Raw genomic sequence first — 14,514 nt, 5'->3', positions numbered from 1 at the left:
CCAGGGAATTCCCCCCTCCCTGCCCCCTCCCTCTCTCACACACACAAACAAACACTTACCGCACTTGGTCTTCTTCCCTCTGCCTGCTCTGAAAACGAAAGCAAAGAAAGGGCGGGCCGTTCTCCGAAGCCCTTCCTGTTTCCTCCTTCCTGCCCAGCCTTAAAGGGGCAGAAATTTTACAAACTGCTCAGGACTCAGGAGCTCTACACCAACATGAACGCTTCAGGTATGTTCTCCCCCCCCCTCCACCCCCCCACCCCCCCGCTTCCTGATTTCTGGAGACCGGGGGATGAAGCTGGGAACCCAGGAGCCTCCCGGAAAAGCGGGGGGATTGGGAAGCCTATTAGTGATTGATTATTTTGCCAACCATCTGCCTTCCAACTGATTTGTTTTTAATATTATTTTATCCCTCCTTCTTGCCTTTTGTGAACCAAAAAGTATTCTTTTGTGGTTTTTGAAATTTAAAAACATTTGGTGCCTACTCTGCCCTTCACTATTTTTAATACTTCTGACAGGATTTTTGTGTGGGTGCCTGAGGTACTGAGGGAAAGTGACAGAAAATTTCTTAGTGGTCACCCTCCCAAGCTGTCTCTGACCGGTTCTTTACAGGGCCTCATTGGAGAGAAGGGTGGGGTAAAAAAATGAAATAAATAAATAAAATTGCTCCTGTGCCATTTCTGTTATCTGCTGTTTGCCTTGCAGGAGGAAAAAGTAAACCTGCATTCAGGAGGGAATTCACATTACAAAATACCATGGGAAAGTTAAGTCCCCCCCATTTGTCTCTGCTGAAGCTCTGATTTGAATTGAGGCACTACATAGCTGCTATTTAAAAAGACAGCTTGTCATTGCATCTACTTTTGCCCTGAGTGTGACACATAAATTAATGTCTAAAATCATTTGTGCCTACATAATGAAATTTTACTGAGACTATGTAGAGATACTAAGGGAGAGGCCAGAGCTCAGTGGCAGAGTATTTGCTTTGAATAACTTAACTCCCATGATTAATTCATGCACACCAATTTCAGATGGTGGAGGTGTGGAAAAGATCTTTGCCAGAGGACTTGGACAGTCATTGCCAATTAAATTGGACCTGGTAAAGTTTAGGAGACTAGGTGATCCTGCCTCTACCTGGCTACAGTTTTTAAAAGGCTACCTTGAGATGAAGGCAATCCTTGTTATAACCTCCTAGTGAAATTTCTCCTAACTAGATCCTGGGTCAAACCAGATTTCCTTGCAACTAGAAATCAGGTGTCCCCTAACTTGAGAGAAGCTGTGGTTTACTCTATGGAAATCTAAGGATGCACCAGCTTTCAGTGGCTGAAAGAAAGATGGACTGCAACCCTAGTCTCTTTAAAAGGGAGTCTGATGTGGCCTAGTAGTCACGCTGCCTTTTATGAGAAACCTAAAATCTTTTTAAATCACCCCTATCTGGCCTAGTTGAATTTTGAAAGAAGATAAAGCCCTAAACTGGATCAGTCAACAACACCCCCCCCCCCCAAACCCAGAACCAGGAAAAGGGAAAACAGGAGAGGGCCAAGAAACTCAACTGTTAAAAAAGTGGCCTTTTCACCAATAAGAAACCTCAGGCCAAATCAGTCAACAACACCACCCCCCCCCCCCCACACACACAAAAAAACCAGAACAGGAGGATGCAAAACCTGCAACAATAGATCCAAACAGAAGGCCAAGTAACACAACTGTTAAAAAAGTGGCCTTTTAAACAATGAAAATGAGGCCAAACAGCCCCCCCCCCCCAAGAACCAGAACCAGAAGAGAAAAGGAACAACAGCAACACAACACAGACAGCAGCCACAAATCAAACACAGAAACCTTTTAAAACAGTAAAAAACTTAACTCTTAACAATGCAGGAACTTTACCAACCCCTCCCCCGCCAAGAAAACCTTCACCCTAACCCCAAGAAATCTAAGCCACCCAAATCAAGAAAAGTAAAAGGACACTGCACTTTTAAAAGTCCTCTCACTATATGGGCAAATTGGCAACCCCCCCACCCCAGGCCCCCACCCCCAGCAGAACTCCCTAACCCCAAATAAGCTACCCAGTACTCACCCACCGAAATCTGGATAAGTAAAGGGACTCTGTCTTAAAAAGTCCTTTTACTAACTAAAATAAAAACAAGAACCCCAATACTGTCTTACCTAACATGTCTTCTCTTCTCCAGGCACTGTCTGGCAGATCAGGCAAGGCTGAGAGAGAGCAGCAGCAGCTGAGGCCAACGGCCAGCGCAGCACAATCTCTCTCTCACATCAACACACCAACACAACAGCAATGGAGGAGTCCAGCCAGGCAGACTCCTTAAAAATGTTCTTACAGAGCAGTTTCAAAAAATAGCACTGCTCTGTGACTGACCAGAGAACACTGTTTACTTGGATACCCAAGTAAACAAAAGAACAACAATGTTGCTGATGGCTGAGGGATTAACCCAGCCATCACCTACACAACAGCCCTTCAAAGCATGCATTTGCAATGCATTTTGCAAATGCATGCTTTGGATTGGCTGCTGGGGCTCCTATCCCCCTCCCCTTCCCTCCCTGATCCCAGGGAGGCTATGGGAGAGGCGGGAAGGCTTCCAAAGGCGGGAAAGGAAGCAAGCAGCTCCCCCGAGGCTGCAGAAGCCCCTTTCCCACCTTTTCCATTGACTTCCGTATACTTCCGAATATCTATACGGAAGTATACGGGGAGCCATATACAGCTCCCGTTTAATGGCCTGAAAATGGGATTGGTAGTATATGGTGCCGTATACTTCCGAATCAGAGGTGATTCAGTGCTCTATGCGGTTTGGCCGAACTGAATGCACACCCCTAATATGTTATTGACACGTTGTGGTGTTTTTGTTGCATTAAATATTATTTTGTCACAGACCCTGTTCCTTTCTCCAGAACTTGAAACTGGCCCTGCCTCATCTTCCCAAAGTGAACTAGGAATGGGGAGGGGAAACTGAAAACAAGTATAAGAAGTATACATGAAGCAGAGTGTTAAGTTTTAATGAGCTCAGTGAACTATGCTTCCAAGTATATGAATGAGATTAGAGGAATAACACTGCCCATTAGAGCTGTCTAGGGGGAGAATGGTGGGGGTGCTTGCCTCACTTTGATCCCTACGTTTAGTGATCTACATCAGCTGGTCTGCAGTTAAATTATATAGATCTTTTCTCCCTAGAATTATTTCTGTGGGCTTCCTTGTTCTGACAAACAAGTGCTTTATTAAATTGCACCCCTTCCACTAGTTGCTCCTTTATATTTCATATTGGGTTCAGTAAGCTTTACCTATGCCTAACAGGACTGCACTCGTAACATAAAAATATCATTGTGAGGGATGGGCATGAACCACAGTTTTGCAGTTCAGTTCATGGTTTGTGGCTGAACTACAAACTGATAGGCTAGTTTGCAAACTGAAGTAGTTTGTATTGGTTCATGAGCCATTTAAAGTTTAAACCCCAACTTCCTGCTCCTAGCAAAAAGTGATGGGGAGCTGACCTGGATCCAGGCCTTTTAAACAGAGGTTTACATGGCTCTGGGCCATTTAAACCAGACAGCTGAGTGTTGGGTAGCTCCAAGCCATTTCACCTCCAGCTTTCTACTTGTCACAGCTTTTGGCTGCAAACAAAAAGCATGGGGTGAAATGGCTGGGAGGCATTTTACTCCTTGCTTTCTGCTGTCCATGACTATGATGATGATGATGATAATGATGATGATATTGGATTTCTATCCCGCCCTCCACTCCGAAGAGTCTCAGAGCGGCTCACAATCTCCTTTACCTTCCTCCCCCACAACAGACACCCTGTGAGGTGGGTGGGGCTGAGAGGGCTCTCACAGCAGCTGCCCTTTCAAGGACAACCTCTGCCAGAGCTATGGCTGACCCAAGGCCATGCTAGCAGGTGCAAGTGGAGGAGTGGGGAATCAAACCCGGTTCTCCCAGATAAGAGTCCGCACACTTAACCATTACACCAAACTGGCTTTCTGCTGGCTGGGGCATTTCACCCCCTGCTTTCTGCTTACTGCAAAAAGCCATGGTCAGCAAAAAGCAAGGAGTGAAATGCCTCCCAGCCATTTCACCCCGTGCATTTTGTTCACCACCAAAACCCACGACAAACAGAAAGCTCTATGTGTGTGTGTTTGGAATGGCTTAAGCCATTAAAACCTCTGCTTTCTGCTTGCAGTGAAAAGCCATAGGCAGCAAAACGCATAGGGTAAAATGCTTCCCGTCCATTTCACCGCCTGTTTTTTGCTCATTGCCCAAAGCCACAGCAAACAGAAAGTTGGAGGGTGAAATGGCTCTGAGCTATTTACACCCCTGCTTTTGTCTACCCATGATTTTTCACAGGGAGTAGAAAGCTGTGGTTAAAATGGCTCTGAACCATTTAAACCAAAGAGCTGAGCCATATAAACCAAATAGCTGTTTTTCATGAAGACCAGAAAGCAGCCGGTTCATGCCCTAACCACTGTGTCATATGCACAAAAATGAAAACCAGTGGTTATGAAAACTCATGTTTATATGACTGATGCAGGGTTACCAGCCTTCCTTCCCATTTCCTGCACCACTCAGTGGCAGAGGAAGAATTTTTTTTTTAAATTGTCGTTGGGCCCAAAGCATGACATCACTTTAGGGAAAAGCCCATGGTTCTCTAGGACATGCCAGACAACCCAAGGACAACTTGGAAGTTTTCTTTGTAGGAAATGCAGGCTACTCTATGGCACGAGTGGCCAAACTGTGGCTCAGGAGCCACATGTGGCTCTTTCACGTATGTTGTATGGCTCTCAAAGCCCCCGCCATCCCATCACTGGCTTGGAGAAGGCATTTATCTCTTTAAATCACTTCTCCAAGCCGAGCCAGACCCCACCCCAGTTTCTTGCTGGCTGCCAGGCTAACCCTGCAAGCTCTAGCCTGATGCATTTTTGCTACTCTGGGTTACAGGAGTCCAAGATGTTCTGTTCCATACAATTCAATCATTGCATGAACTCCAGTGGTTTTAATTGGACTTGCTCTGTGGTAAGTGTGCATTGGGCTGCCCCAAGTCACAATGGGCCCCAAGATAAAGGTTCCATTTGCTTCTCATATGATCCTGATCCAAGCCAAATATATATGTAAAAAATCACTTGGCTTGCAGCTACCATGAACGCATAAAAGCAACTCTGATTTTATTTTTTATTTATTTATTTTATTGGATTTATATCCCGCCATCCCCGCCAAAGCAGGCTCAGGGTGGCTGATGGGCAATTGTGTGATAGGGAAGTGTTATGTGGGCAGTAGTCCTCAATCCCAAAATCAATATATGCTACCTTAAAAATGAAAGTGGTCCTGTACTCAGTAGGAGCTGTTTCCTGCCAAAATATATATTAGTGCCCACTTGTGTCCCCCCCCCCCCACTGCCACAGCATCTTTAAGCAAAAAGTCAATTCCACCATAAAGTCTTTGTAATTGTTTCTGAGAGCTTTTAGGATTATTTTTCATCAATATCATGGGGGTAAAATCAGTGGTAGGAAATCCCCTGTCAGTGTCTTCCATGTTACAGCTACAAGTAGAGACTGGTTTTGTTCAGATTATTCTCAGTCTGTGTGTCCCCTAGTTTTGAGATTCTAATACTAGCCAAGCTTTTAGAATTCTTCACAACTTAAAATATGAGGGTTGTTTATCTCATGAGTGGCTTATTTCCTCTGGCCAAGGAAATTTCAAAATACTGGTAATAAATACTGATGCACAACAATCATGCCATGTCTGATGTGATAAGATATCTTGTGGGTAGGGTAAGATACCTGTACTGACCACCTAATGCATCAGCCAGTGCCTTACTGTCCTTGATGGAGGCTGTAGCAGGCTGGGTGCTGGAGTACCCACGGTTTTTAGTCCTGGGTGATTTCAACGTCCATGCCGATGATGCAGACTCCATATGGGCAACGGACCTGGTGTCATCCATGGCAACCCTAGGACTCTTCCAGTATGTAACAACTACTACCTATCAGGCCAGGCACATGCTGGATTTGATCTTTGTAGCAGGAGTTATGGTGAACCGAATCACTGCTGAGGCAGTGCCATGGTTGGATCACTATGCCCTGAAGGCATGTATAGTTGTGCCACCAAGCGTATTTTGGCTCGCCTGCAGAGCCTTTGTGACTTCAGATGGCTTTGCGGGATCCTTGACCCCCTGGCGACTCGTTGGATGAACTCGCAGAGATGTGGCATCAACATCTCTCCACAGCCATTGACGAGATTGCACCCTGGCACCCTCTTCACTGCTGCTCACAGCTTGTGTCATGCCTGCCCCTGCTGACTCGGAGCAGGTGCCTGCTTCAGACCCAGCCCCTGCTGTGCAGATGCCTTTACCAACATCGGACGTAAGTCCCGAAGGAGCAAGCCAGCAGCAGGGGCCACCTGGAACCGATCAGGCTACACCAAGCACTAGCTCATCCCCTCCTGAATCACCACCACCTGGAGACCGGCTACGCGAGAGGAGACGGCTGGAGTTCAGGAACAGGCGTAGAGAGGCACGCAGGCGTGCTAGGAGGGATCTGAGCCCAGAATACTAACAAGCTAATTAGCCAGCACAGTATATCTGGAATCCTGGCCTCAGTACAAACTGTGCTGGCAACAAATGATCACCCTCGGACGTGACCGCGCCCTGCACCCTCTTGCCTGCTGAGCAAACCTGTCTGTTCCCGACCCGGCTTGACTTTTGGACTGGACACTGGACCCTGCTTTGACTCTGCGACTTGGCTAAGTACTTTGGATATATTCGGCTTGCTTTCCCCGGTTATTGACCCTTTGCATTCCTGACACCGTGCTTTGCTACTCCCTTCGGCTGGACTGATTTATGGTGAAGACCAATTAGGACTGTTAAGATAACGCTTGAGCTCCCTTTGCAAGCACTACAGACGGCAGCCCGCGTCCTGGCCGATTGCCAGGGCAACAGAAGCTGCCCGTCGCTGCCTGCAGGTCTGGGTCATGACAGCTTGAGCCATGGTATACCCCGGAATTGCGGCTGATGAAATGGCAGTTTAGACGGGTAGAGAGGCGATGACGGCGTGCTCATGACGAGGTATCAAAAACATCTTATAGGCTGTTTATGAAGTCCTATGAGATGGCAACCAAGGCTGCAAAGAAGACTTACTTTGCGACCCAGATTGCATCTGTGAATTCCCACCTGGCCCAATTATTTAGCACAATTCGGACACTTACAAATTTGCCACAGATCAAACTAAATGATAGGGGATTGCAAATCGGCTATGAGGCTTTTGCAAACTTTTTAGCAGGTAAGGTCCTGTCGTTTCACCGTGACCTTCCCGTCAATTTGGATACAGTCAAGGCACCAAATGTATCTTTGGATTTGACCCTGGATCATTTCACTCCACTCAGCTTGGGAGAAGTTGACAAGGTCCTTTGCGCTGTACATCCCAATACCTGCAACTTGAACCCGTGTCTATCCTGGCTGATACGTGCTTGCTGGATGGAACTATGAGTCCCGTTGCAGGAGATTATCAACAGGACCTTGACTGAAGGAACCTTTCCCACTCTTTGCCCTCTCCTCAAAAAACCGTCCTTGGACCCAACCACACAGGACCAGTATCGGCCGGTGTCAGACTTGCCCTTTTTGGGTAAAGTTATTGAGAGCACGGTGGCAGTACAGTTACAGGGGTTTTTGGATGACGCTTCCATATTGGACACATTTCAGTCTGACTTCTGGCTGGGTCATGGGACAGAGATGGTACTGGTTGCCCTCATGGATGATCTCTTGAGATATCTGGATTGGGGCGGCTCAGCAATGCTGTTATTAGACTTGTCAGTTGCATTTGACACAGTCAACCACCAGCTACTGTTTCACCGCTTTGCCAATGTGGGGATTTGGGGGGTCTGCCCTTCAATGGCTTACCTCCTTTCTCCAAGGCTGGGGACAAAGGGTGGCTATAGGGGAGCAGCTGTCCAGAGACACCCACTTGTATATGGCGTGCCTCAGGGGGTGGTTCTCTCCCCAACATTATTTAACATCTACATGCGCCCCCTTGCCCAGATTGTCCAGAGATATGTGCTGGGTTGCCATCAATATGCGAATGACACCCAGCTCTAGCCATTGATGGGGGGGGGGGGACAGTCCAGCTGCACCCTGGGAAATCTGGACCTGGCATTGCAAGCTGTAGTGAAATGGCTCAGGCAGAGCAGACTGAAGTTGAATCGAGTGAAGTCAGAGGTCCTGTGCCTAAATCATGGCGGCCTGGGTAGAGAGATCCCTCTGCTGGCCTTTGATGGGGTGCCATTGGTGCCAGCTTCACAAGGTCAAGATCTTAGGGATGCTCCTGGAGCCGTCACTGGTAATGGAGACCCAGGTAACAGCCACTGTCAAATCCGCATTTTATCATCTTAGATGGATAAGGCAGCTGGCTCCATAGCTAGAGCGCAACAACTTGCCAACAATGATCCATGCAACAATCACCTCGAGAATTGACTACTGTAACGCCCTCTACATGGGGCTGCCCTTGACTCAAATTTGGAGGCTGCAACTGGTGCAAAATGCAACAGCCAGGTTGTTAATGGAGCTGCCTGTATGGGTACACATTCAACCTGTGCTGGAAACATTGCACTGGTTGCCTGTGGCCTTCCGGATTCGTTTCAAGGTGCTGGTCACATAACCTTTAAAGCCCTATGTGGCCTGGGACCTGCCTACCTTTGGGACCGCCTCTCCCCATATGTGTCCCACTCCATTCAGGGTCTCAAAATCTCCTTAAGATCCCCGGACAGAAAGAGGCTCAACTGTCCAGCACTAGAGCCAGAGTGTTCTCAGAAATAGCTCCTGCTTTGTGGAATGTCCTCCCTGAGGACATCAGGGCCTGTGGGACCTGCCACAGTTCCGCAGGGCCTGTAATTATTTAAACTTGCCATTAACGGTTGAAGGGAGGTAGCTATTACTCCACAGCACCTACAATCCCACTGAATTTTATAACTGAAACAAGAACATCAGAGAAATTAGAAATGCACATCTTGGTTTTAGAATTGTAAATTGTATGAATGATGTTATTACGTATTTTGTTTTTAATGTTTATAAGGTTTAATTTGTTGTTGTTAGCAGCCCCGTAGCCAGAAATTTTGGGGTGGGGGGGGGCCCAGGACATAAAATTTTGGGTGGGGGGGGGCTGTGGAGTCTTGGCTGCTTCTTCCAGTCTCTGGGCCCCAGCTCTGTCTCTGTCACACTCTTGGGGGTGGGAAGAAGAGCCTAGAAGAGTGGTGGCGGCGAAAATGGGGCTACAGGGAGAGCTTGGGAGGCAGGGGAGAGCCCGGGGAGAGCAGTGGCAGCAAAAATGGGGCCGCAAGGAGAGCCACACAGGTGGAAGTGGGGGTTGAGTGGAGGGGCTCTGCCCCCCCTGGGCTCCACCATGGCTATGGGCCTGGTTGTTAGCCACCCTGAGCCCATCAGGGGAGGGCGGGATATACATTTGATTACATCATTCCAAGTCCATTGACTTCACTGGAGAAACTCTCTTTAGTATTTCATTGCAAGTATGTCCATAGACAAACTGGGGATGTAATGTGTGTTTCCTGATCTGAATAATACATCACAATAATTGCAGCAAACAGGCACTGATAAATTTTAGTTTAACATTTATTAACCTTAAATTTGGGAGATCCAGTTTGAATTCTGGATTTCTGTATACTGTATGTGCTTTGTATTTATTGCCTTCGACATTATTAAAATGCCCAGAATCTCAAGAGATTACTTTGATAATGTATTATTTTATTTTTATAGTCCTTTTGATAATTATTAACCCTTTGAGATGATTATAATATTAATTCAATATGGATTGAAAATATCACAGCCCAAGGCAGCTTCCTACTATTGTTTTGCTTTGATTCCTAGCAAACATTCTCTTCCCAGAAAAAAAAAAATCTGCGGGAACTTCTACTGATTCCATTTCAAAACTGCTATGACAAAAATCTCATCAATCTCATCAATGAACAAGTTGTGTTTTGATGTTCCTCATTTGCCTCCCATCCCCCAAACAAACAAAACAGAATGTGCTCAGGTGGATCAGTGCCTTGGAGATTTTTTTTTGTAGGAAGTGTGTTATATATTTGAATGTGTCTAAATTACTCTGCAGTTACAGTTCCCTGAGTAGTTGGTTCTGTTGAATCTGCCCTTCTGTATCTTGTTAGTTTTACTTGGTGGAAAGTTCCATCAAGTCATGGCCAACTCATGGCAACCCCATAGGTTTTCTATGCCTGCTTCTGCGTAGCAATCATAGACTTCCTTGGTGATCTCCCAATCAGGGCCTGTTAAGTTTCTGAAATCTGATGAGACCAGGCTAGCTTAAACTATCCTAGTCAGGACAGTTTTACTTAGTAAGTTTTATACTTGAATATGTGCAGAAGATGGAGGAGGAACAAGTGTTGGAGGTTTGTGCCCCTTTGAACATGGCACTCTGCCACACAGGGGTCACTGGGGAGTGCGTGAAAATGTTTGCAAACTGTGGGCTGGAAATGGGGCCCCAGGACTGGCAAGGTAGGAGGGACAGCTGCTTTCTGGTTCTAGGCTGGGAGGGGCCATGGAGGCATGTATTCAAGGTGGTAGTTGGGAGTAGGAAAGGGGAGAGTAGTTCCCCCCACCCTCTGAATCACAATCAGGAGGGATAGGAGGTTATAAAATGTGGGTCCTTAGCTGAGGCATCCAGTAGATAAGCCCCTCTGCTCAGCATGAGCAGAGAGATGGTGTGGCTCAGAGCCCTGAGTCCATCTAACACCCAAACCCCACCAGAGCAGAGGTGTTCACAGTCAAGAATAAGTGAATGTGCTCTGCTTTTATCAAGTTCCCTGAATCTCTAACTACCAATACACCCAACAGAGGAAAATGTGTGAAGCTGAGCTGAGGGTATATAGAATATTCTGTTCTCATAGAGCAGAATGGGTATGTTGTTACTGGCAGACAACAGTGCCTATCAAGCTTTGGAGGGCAGCTATTTGTGTTTCCAAGGCTCAAGAATTCTGTTCTCCCCTTGTTGCTTTGAAGTTTCCGAAATATTTTGATTGAGCAGAGACAGTCTGTCTGGAAATGTATCTATTCTCTAGCCCTAACAGGTGTTAATTAAGAAGTCAGCCCTGCAAGGTAGGAGACCTGAAAGCGGAGTTCCACAAACTGTTACTTGGTAACTGTAGCCAAAATAGGTCAAAGTGCTCGATTTAAACTGAAGCCCCCAAACCCAGATAACACAAAGTATAATTATAAGGTTTATTAAAAGAAATGTGCAAAAGTATATAAATATAGACCAGTGCAAAACAGAGAAGAAAATAATAAAACGAAATAATTATCACAGGATATTGGTTCTGTCTTTAGGTTTCTGATCCAGATGTTACCTGGTCAGACTGAAGGTACAGGGTCCAGATTAGGCTTGCCCATCCCCAGGTCCCAGTGGGTATTCTCCCACTTTCCCAGGCTCCCTTCCACCCCCAGTCAGCTGGCTGGAGGGGGGAAGCCCCGTCCCCACAGCTACCATGTGCCTTTCCACCTCCGGAGGCTTCAGACTCCACTTGGAAAGGCTTCCTCTTGGGATGGTGTGTCTGTGTTTTTAAGGCTGATTGGGGGTGGGGGGAGCAGGCAGAGCAACATGGCTGCTCCCAGTGGCTGTGAAAGCAGCCTAGACCCTCCATTTGTTGCTCAATCTTTTCAGAAGTCATTTGCATAGGAAAGGTAAACTTGAACCTTTGGTTGCTCTGTGTTACTTTGAAGAAGTTCAAAGTTCAGCAGCTCGTGAGTAGAGATGCCAATCCCCAGGTGGGATTAGGCCCTCCCCCACTTCAGAATTGTCAGAAACAGGGGCAGGGGGAGGGTGCCATAGAGTTTTCCCTCCCAAATGGCTAGAGCATCCAGGAAAAACATAGAGTTTTCCCGGAAACACCTACAGCAGCCACAAGTGCTGTCGCCGGTGTGATGACGTCACTTCCGGGTGATGTCATGCTGACGTTGGGGGGGGGAGATTCCCCCCAACGGCGCAAAGTGGGCTGGCAGGTTGGGAACCTCCCAAGTGGGGGAACCCCACCCGGACCAGGGGCTTGGCAGCCCTAATCCATTGCTTGATGAGCTCAAGACTGGACTATTGTAATCTACTGTCCAGGTCTGCCCTTGAAGTCAACATAGAAATTTTAGTTGATATAGACTGGGTGCTAGGCAATGTATATTCCACCCACTCTGCAATCACTCCATTACTTACCTACCATTTACTGGGTTCAGTTGAAGGTCCTAGTAATCAAATACAAAGGGGCTATGGGGAGGGACTGTGGCTCAGTGAAAGAGCCTCTGCTTTGCATGCAAAAAGTCCCACATTTACTCCCTGGCATTTCCAGTTAAAAAGTCCAGGCAGAAGGTGATGGAGACCCTGGGCCTGGAGAGCTGCTGCCAGTCTGAGTAGAAGGTGATGGAGACCCTGGGCCTGGAGAGCTGCTGCCAGTCTGAGTAGATGATACTAGGGTTTCCAGGTCTGACTCAAGAAATAACCGGGGACTTTGGTGGTGGAGCCAGGATGTGACAAGGACAATTGAACTCTAAAGGGAGTTCTGGCCATCTCATTTAAAGGGACTGTATTCCTTTTAAATGCCTTCCCTCCATTTGGAAATAATGGAGGATAGGGGCACCTTCCTTTGGGGCTCATAGAATTAGACCCCCTGGTCCAATCATTTTGAAACTTGGGGGAATGGTTGAGGAGAGGCACCAGATGCTATGCAGAAAAATTGGTGCCTCTGCCTCAACAAACAGCCCCCCCCAGGCCCCTCAATACCCACTGATTGATTCTCTATTTTATCCTATGGGAACTGGCCTCCATAGGGTATAATGGAATGCCCAGGAGACAGTCCCCTCCCCCCCACTTTCTGATAACCTTGAAGTGGGGGGTGGGCCTCCAAACCAAGAGATCCCCTGCCCTCAACTGGGTATTGGCAACCCTGATGTTGATGGACCAATGGTCTGATTCAATATAAAGCAGCTTCATGTTTTTTCACGTATGTCCTTCATAGCCTTTGGCCCTCATATCTGTAGGACTGCCACTCCTGTTATGGTTCACTGCAACAGCTTCCCTTAGCTAAAAAAAAAAAAATTCTAAAGGTGCCACTCTGTAAATAGGTCAGGAAGTAGTCAGGAAGACTCCCACACTTCTATTATTCCACAAACTGTGCAAAACACTAAAGAGAGGCAGGGCTTAGCAGTTTCATAGGACATAATGAATTAGGGGAGAGGGCCGGTTGTGCATACAGACTTTTCACAAAGATGGGTCTGAGAAATGGAAAACAGAGAAAACAAGATTACCTACTTTCCATCATTGATTCTTTCATTTTTTTTCTACAGAGAACAGGGAGAAAGTGTAGAAAAATGACTCGCAGTCCTAAAGATAGCAGTGTTCTTCAAAAAGCAATTGTAAGGGAAGATGTTATAGAAAGTCTAAAGCTTTCCCAATGAAGGACAGTATTCACTTGCTATAACACATAAAGTAAGAAAGTAATACTATTGCTGTAATAAGATATATGGGAACTGGATGTAAATTCTTTAAATGTCCATGTTGATATTTCAGAATTTATTTTTATGGGCTGATAGTCCCAATTCTATGATTATTTTGGCATCTTAGGGAAATTGGTGGAGAGTTTGCAGGAATTTCAGATATTAATACCAACAATATTTCTTAATCTCAAATTGTTAGTTTATAGAGGGGGGAAATGCAGGAAGCACTAGAACATGCCCCTCATCTTGCATTTAACAGGGGGAAGTCATGCTCTCCAAGGATTGCAAGAGATACCTTAAAAATAAATCTAATAATGCCTTCTGAAACACACACACTCATACATAAATTAAGTAAATAGTTTTGTAAACTGTCTTGTCTTCTTTGTGTCTTCTCAGGGTTGCACTTGTGGAAAATATTCCCGAAGGCATAAACTATTCAGACAGTGCACCATCCCATTTGTCTCTTTTCCAAGGCTGGATGAATTTACTTAATATGGCTAAAAAGTCTGTTGATATAGTTTCTTCCCAATGGGACCTCAGTCCCAGTCATCCATCTGCATACCAGGTATGCTTTATTTTAAACTTTCATGTCTTTCTTCATCAGCTTTGCATTTTTCTGCTCATCCTCTTCAGTCTCTGAAATCTTGAGATATAATTTAGAACATCTGTTTTGCTTGCTGTGAATATTAGACTTTCTTATTGTAAAAGTTGTTTATCTGTAGAATGGTCTCTCAAGGTAAGTCATAGGAAGTAGGTGACATGAAAAGTTTAGTGCTAAATTTAATGGATAATGAAAAAGCTCTCAAATTAGCCACAGCAATATTTTCATATTGTTATATAAAGAGGTATACCCCATTTGTCAGGATCCAAATAGCTAACATAAGCATTCCTGAAAGTTACTATGACTCCCATTGTGTTTCTGAGGCTATTCCCAGAGAATCTTTTTCCCCCAATAAAAGGTGCATTATATTCCACTTTTCTGTGTTTAATTTCTGAGCAACACAAAAATTTGGTAATTTGTAGCATTAAAAAC

The 14,514-nt window shown here is 45.9% G+C and overlaps 1 protein-coding gene across 5 annotated transcripts in view; it reads left to right on the top strand.

Moving 5' to 3' along the window:
* PLD5 (phospholipase D family member 5) overlaps positions 1–14,514 on the top strand; it is a 210,660-nt gene that overhangs the window by 92,481 nt on the left and 103,665 nt on the right. For 4 of the 5 annotated variants that reach the window (XM_060259184.1, XM_060259208.1, XM_060259192.1 and 1 more), the window contains exon 3: positions 13,878–14,046. The exons of the other annotated variant lie outside the window; for it this stretch is intronic. In XM_060259184.1, the coding sequence (XP_060115167.1) occupies positions 13,878–14,046 (169 nt within the window). The remainder of the gene's footprint in view (positions 1–13,877; positions 14,047–14,514) is intronic. 5 annotated transcript variants of the gene reach the window in all.

Source organism: Heteronotia binoei, chromosome 1, assembly GCF_032191835.1.
Source record: "Heteronotia binoei isolate CCM8104 ecotype False Entrance Well chromosome 1, APGP_CSIRO_Hbin_v1, whole genome shotgun sequence".
NCBI lineage: Eukaryota > Metazoa > Chordata > Lepidosauria > Squamata > Gekkonidae > Heteronotia > Heteronotia binoei.
Note: the sequence above shows the minus strand (reverse complement) of the source record. Positions and strands in the feature narration are given on the sequence as shown.